At 53.2% G+C, this 5,018-nt stretch overlaps 1 protein-coding gene across 1 annotated transcript; it reads left to right on the forward strand.

Annotated features, from left to right (window-relative positions):
- The first annotated feature begins 582 nt into the window (after positions 1-582).
- LOC120599911 (ral guanine nucleotide dissociation stimulator-like) lies at positions 583-2,413 on the forward strand. The gene is made up of 3 exons (XM_039859079.1): positions 583-744; positions 1,083-1,193; positions 2,119-2,413. The coding sequence occupies exons 1-3, from the start codon at positions 586-588 to the stop codon at positions 2,314-2,316; spliced, it is 468 nt and encodes a 155-aa protein (XP_039715013.1). The 5' UTR covers positions 583-585; the 3' UTR covers positions 2,317-2,413.
- Positions 2,414-5,018: the final 2,605 nt, after the last annotated feature.

Raw genomic sequence — 5,018 nt, forward strand, 5'->3', positions numbered from 1 at the left:
CACACACACACTCTCACACGAACTCAAACACACACACAAGCTAGATGTAGGACTCTTGCGGGATCAGAAGAGGAGCACATACAGAGGTGACTAGAGGAAGAGAAAAGAGCATGGAGGCACTATGTACATGTGACAACAGCCCTCCAGTTCTAGAGCTGTCACCCCACACACACCTGAGCATCCCAGCGAAGCACATGCTCCAGTAACCCTTGCAGGCAAATGAGACAGACAAGCCTTGCAAGGCACATGGGCTCACCTGGGACTTAAAGAGTTAAGAATGAAGAGTTGCTTTGCAGCCCAGGTCTGTCTCCTCAATGCCATTGTCCTGGCTGAAGCCAGACATCTTCAGGGAGGAACCCTGGATAGGAGTCTGTCGGTGTCATCACGCACGGGCTTTGCATAAAAAGAGGACTGACAGGCAGCAGCTGGTACTCGAGGAGGGGACTCAGGGACAGGGATCCCAGGAAGTGATGTCACTTCCTTTTCAGCAGACCCCCCACGGAACTTGGAACCCTGTTAGCTGGCATTCAAATTCCTGTAACAGCCTCTCAGCTAGCTCAGTTGCCAGGAGGTACTCAGTAGGATATGACCTCTTGCTTTACTCTCATGTTTCGGGGCTCTGGCCTCCAGAGACGACGCAGTGCCTTTCCCAGATGGTGTAGGCGACTCTGGCCCTTTAGGAGAAGGTCCGCTTGGGAAACACAAAAAGACTTCGGTCAGGCCGCTCCAGGCCAGGCCACCTCTGTGAGTACACCCTAGGCAACCCTGTCGTCAACGTGGGGGGAGACGGACATGAAGGGAGGTCCTTCTGGGCAGATCCAATTGTCGGGCGGGGAACAACCTGGTGGTCCTGTCATATCACCCCAGGACAACGCTGGCAGGGTGGAGGGGGCTTCCTGAGGGCCTCGAATCGGTGCCATGGAGAATCCAGGGCACTCAGGCTGTCACGTCCTTTCCACATGTGGAGGAGGTTTGGGAAGACCATGGTATGTCTATGTCTGTGGTCGAGAGTCGGGGGTTCTGAGGATGGCAAGGTCCGGACTCTGAAACTCACCGCCTGATGCTGGGCACTGTATTTCCAGAGCACCACACGGAACGTCAGAGAGGAGCTCAATGACGAGAGCCTCAACTCTGTCCCCCACCAGGACGGGCAGGCACCCCACGGCTCTGAGACAGCCCAGCCAGTGCTCAGGGTGAGTGCAGGTGCTGAGCTGACCCGACACTCAGGACCCGGATAATCAGGGGGACCAGGTGCCAGGAGTCTCTGCCGCTCCACTGGGCTTCATCCTAGAGTCCAGCCCTCAAAGGAATCCGGGTCCCCATTCCCTCTCATACCCGCCCTCACTGCCCAGCCCCTTCCTGGACCAGATGCAAAGTCCCGGTCCATATATTTGTACAGAACCCAGCAAAGAGACGTTGACTCCATTTCTCCTCACATTCAGTCAAGCGTATGTTTGCGTTGTTCTACGCATTCTCTTGTCTGAACGTCCGCCCCCGGCGTTGGTGCTGGACTCCCGATCCTCGCACACCTTCTCCCCCGCATTCTTACACATCGTCATGATCAGTACGGGTACATTTACGCAAAAGGATATGGGGTTCATGTGACGTGTCCATTGCTCTGCCACGTGCTGCCCTGGGGACACATCTTCGCGAGCCCTCCAGGACACACAGTTGCCAACATAACAGGAGGGGACCCGTTTCCACTGCGATGAAACTGATCTGCTCGATTCGCTCTCCTTCTCTTGCCATTCCAGTAGTGCTGCCCTGAACATCCCACACGTCCTGATATCCTTACCCCTCACTCCAGGAGAAGCCTCTCTGTTCTCATCCTAGAGTGGGACTTTTGGTCAAACATCACAGGGATGACGCTCAATATGGGGAGGCACTGTTTTCACTCAGCCAAGAAAATAACCTCAGATACCAATATTTTGACTCACTTCCCAGCTCAAATTCTACTTTGAATGCCAAGAACCTTTTTTCTCCTGAGAACACGCGTGTCTCTCCTCTTGCCCCCAGTCACTGAGGGCTTGGGAGTTTGTTCTGAGCTGCAGTCCCCAACCCTCACGCTGGCCCATTGTGCGGCCTCTGACTGCATGTCCCTCCTCTGTCCTACCTCAGGGGGAAAGTGAATTAAGGAACCAACCATATAAGACAAGCATGGTGCCATCCGCCCGGGCACGCAGGCTGGACAGTCTGATTGCGTCCCTGGTGCCTGCCTTCCTGGGCAGTGACCTCACCTTCGTCTCCGCCTTCCTAGGCACTTACAAATCTTTCACTACCACGCAGCGGGTGCTGGACACACTGTGTGCAAGGTGAGCACCCTGCCTCCACCTATCCCCCGCAACGCAGGGTTCATTCAGCCGCCTGCTAGTGTGAGTTCTCAGGTCACTGCATCTCTGAGTCTGTTTGCTCCTCTGTCCGGCAGGGTGCGATCCAAACCAGCCTCAGAGGGTCATTGTAAGGACTAGTGGCGTCCTCCCTAGCAAAGTGCTCTCTAGGTGCCTGACCCTGTGGAGAGGTTCCTGCGGGTGGGGGCGGGGAGCTTTGACACTGCTAATTTGGCATTTTCCCCTCCTCCTGATGATGCTTCTGCTTGAATCTTCACTGTTTCCAGGGTTGGGCCAAGCTGTTTTGTCATCTGAAAAGGAGATTGGTGATTCCATGGGGTTCCTGTTCTGGATGAAGCCAGAGAAGAAACTCCAGGGGCGAATGTAGGTGAGGCTCACTCGGAAGATATCCACAAGGAGAATGATGAAGGCTCATTTATTCGGCAAATATATGGGAAGCCACACCAGGTGCGGGCACGGAGTAAGTCGTGTCCACAGGACAGCCGATGTGATATCGTCCTGGCCCCCCGTAGTTATGGCTGTATCTTCCGCAATTCTGAAGGGGATGGTGGACCCGTGGACCATGTGAAACGGTGAGTGGGCTTGAGATAGAGCCTTGAGCTGGGTGTGGAGCCTGTGGATTGGAGGTGCCAGCAGAATCCTGAAGCCCACACGTCACATGTTTCTGCACGGGGATGGAGGGCTGAGGGCATTTCCCAGAGGATAGGGAGGGAGTTAGAGAGCTGTGGAGGGGCTGGAGTGTGGCCATTGGTCACCATGGATGTCGGGACAGGGTCAGCCCAGCTCCCCCCAGCGCAGACCAACAACTTTCAGTTCCAAAGGCTTTCCTCCGACAGCCCTGGGAGACCAGGCACATCTCTGGCAGCACTGCCAAGTTGCAGGAGCATGAGGTGCGGGACTAAATGTGGACTTGCTGCAGCAGAGGGCATGGGGACCCAGACCGCCACACGGTGCTCTGGGAGGGCAGTGTGGAAGGACATGCCGGGCCTCAGACCCTGTTACTTGCCTATATCCCCAGGGCCATCTACTCCATCTTAGGCATCTGGCTGGACCAGCACCATGAGGACTTTTTCCAGCCCCCGGAATTCCCCTGCCTGAGGCTGTTGCTGGCCTACATCCAGCTCAACTTCCCAAGGTCCAGCCTGGAGCACCAAGTCCACCTCCTCCTGTCAGGACTAACGGACCTGGAGTCACCTGAGGCAGAGATGGAGGGTGAGGACAACTATGGGGGGAATGTGGCCTGTATATATGTAGACCAGTATCGAGTCACCCATAGGGCGATTTCCGAGGCTGGGTTAGGCCAGAACACCGAGTCAGCTCACACCACCGTCTCAAGGGACTGCGTTCGGGATCCCTTCTCGGCGTGGTTTCTTGAGCTGTGACTCCATTGATGGATATGAGAGGTTCCCTTCCTTTTGAAGGTGCATCAGAGGGAATGATGCTGATAATATGTCTCTTCTTGGATCTACATACCAGGTCCAGATGAAGACCAGGAAACCACACAAGAGGTGACACCAACATCATCCGTAGTGCCGTCTACAGAGCCTGAGGCTTCTGGAGGCTTGGCCTCCCCTGAAGAAGAAGAGGCCAAGAGGGAACACACACCATATTCCATTCCCGGCATGTCTGGAGGCTCAGCCTCCCCTGAAGGAGAAGAGGCACAGTGCGAAGACACACCACACGCCATTCCTGGGATGTCTGGAGGCTCGACCTCCCATGAAGGAGCTGATGGCCAACAAATGGCTTGCCTCGGCTCCTCAGAGGCCTTGAGGGCCCGGTTCTGAGCTGCGGCCTTTTCGGGTGGTGCTCCAGAAGGTTCTTTCTTTGTCCCTCCATATGCATTCTTTTCAATTGTTGTTTTACTCTTACCTATATAAAGTTTCACTGTAGTTTTTCTCATGATGTTCAAATATGAGAAAATTTATTTTGACCTAATTTTTTAAATTATTTATTATTATTGATGCCTGCAGCACCCGGTCATCCTAGGTGGTCTCCCATTCAAGTACTAACCAGGCCCGACCGTGCTTAGCTTCCGCGTTCAGTCATCTGGCTTGTTCAGGTTGGCATGGCCAGACACCATGGACTGTAGCTCTACGGGGGCACAAACTCAGGACTTTCTGCATGTAAAGCAGACATGTTAACCACTACACTATGGAACCACATCCTATTTTAACTTAAATTTAATAACTTATCATGAAAACTCATTTAAGTCTAATAATATGTACCCTCTGCTTCCTCACAGTGTACTTTTAAATGACCTTAAGTACCGTCACCGGATATAACCACTATCGGCCATATCACAACCCCCATCTAGTTCCAGAGCATTTCCCAGCACCGATTAGTCACTCACGCTTCCTCCTCTGTCAGCCCGTGTCAGTTGCTGACTCCAGTGTCTCCATGGATTTAACTACTCTGGAGTTGTCATGAGCGGAATCGCCCCATATGTGGCTTTTTGTATCTGACGATGTATCAGACAAGGAATCGATTGGTTTGGGGGTTGTAATAAAAATCACATTGTTTTTTAAGTGGGAGAATTCCTACGAGGCAAAGATCACATGTAAGAAAGGAAAGCGCGATGTGAATATCTTCATTTCCTTGGAAGAGGGGACACTCTTGTAATAGGACACGAGTACCGGAGCCATAAGGGGAATGTCTAGGTCTTAAAGCACT

The sequence above is a fragment of the Pteropus medius genome, unplaced genomic scaffold, assembly GCF_902729225.1.
Source record: "Pteropus medius unplaced genomic scaffold, Ma_sr-lr_union100, whole genome shotgun sequence".
In the NCBI taxonomy this organism is placed as follows: Eukaryota; Metazoa; Chordata; class Mammalia; order Chiroptera; family Pteropodidae; genus Pteropus; species Pteropus medius.

Coding starts and splice junctions, on each gene's coding strand:
- LOC120599911 (XM_039859079.1), top strand. CDS start 586: ATGACCTCTTGCTTTACTCTCATGTTTCGGGGCTCTGGCCTCCAGAGA. Junction 745..1,082: donor CTCCAGGCCAGGCCACCTCT/GTGAGTACACCC, acceptor CTGTATTTCCAG/AGCACCACACGGAACGTCAG. Junction 1,194..2,118: donor CAGCCCAGCCAGTGCTCAGG/GTGAGTGCAGGT, acceptor GTCCTACCTCAG/GGGGAAAGTGAATTAAGGAA.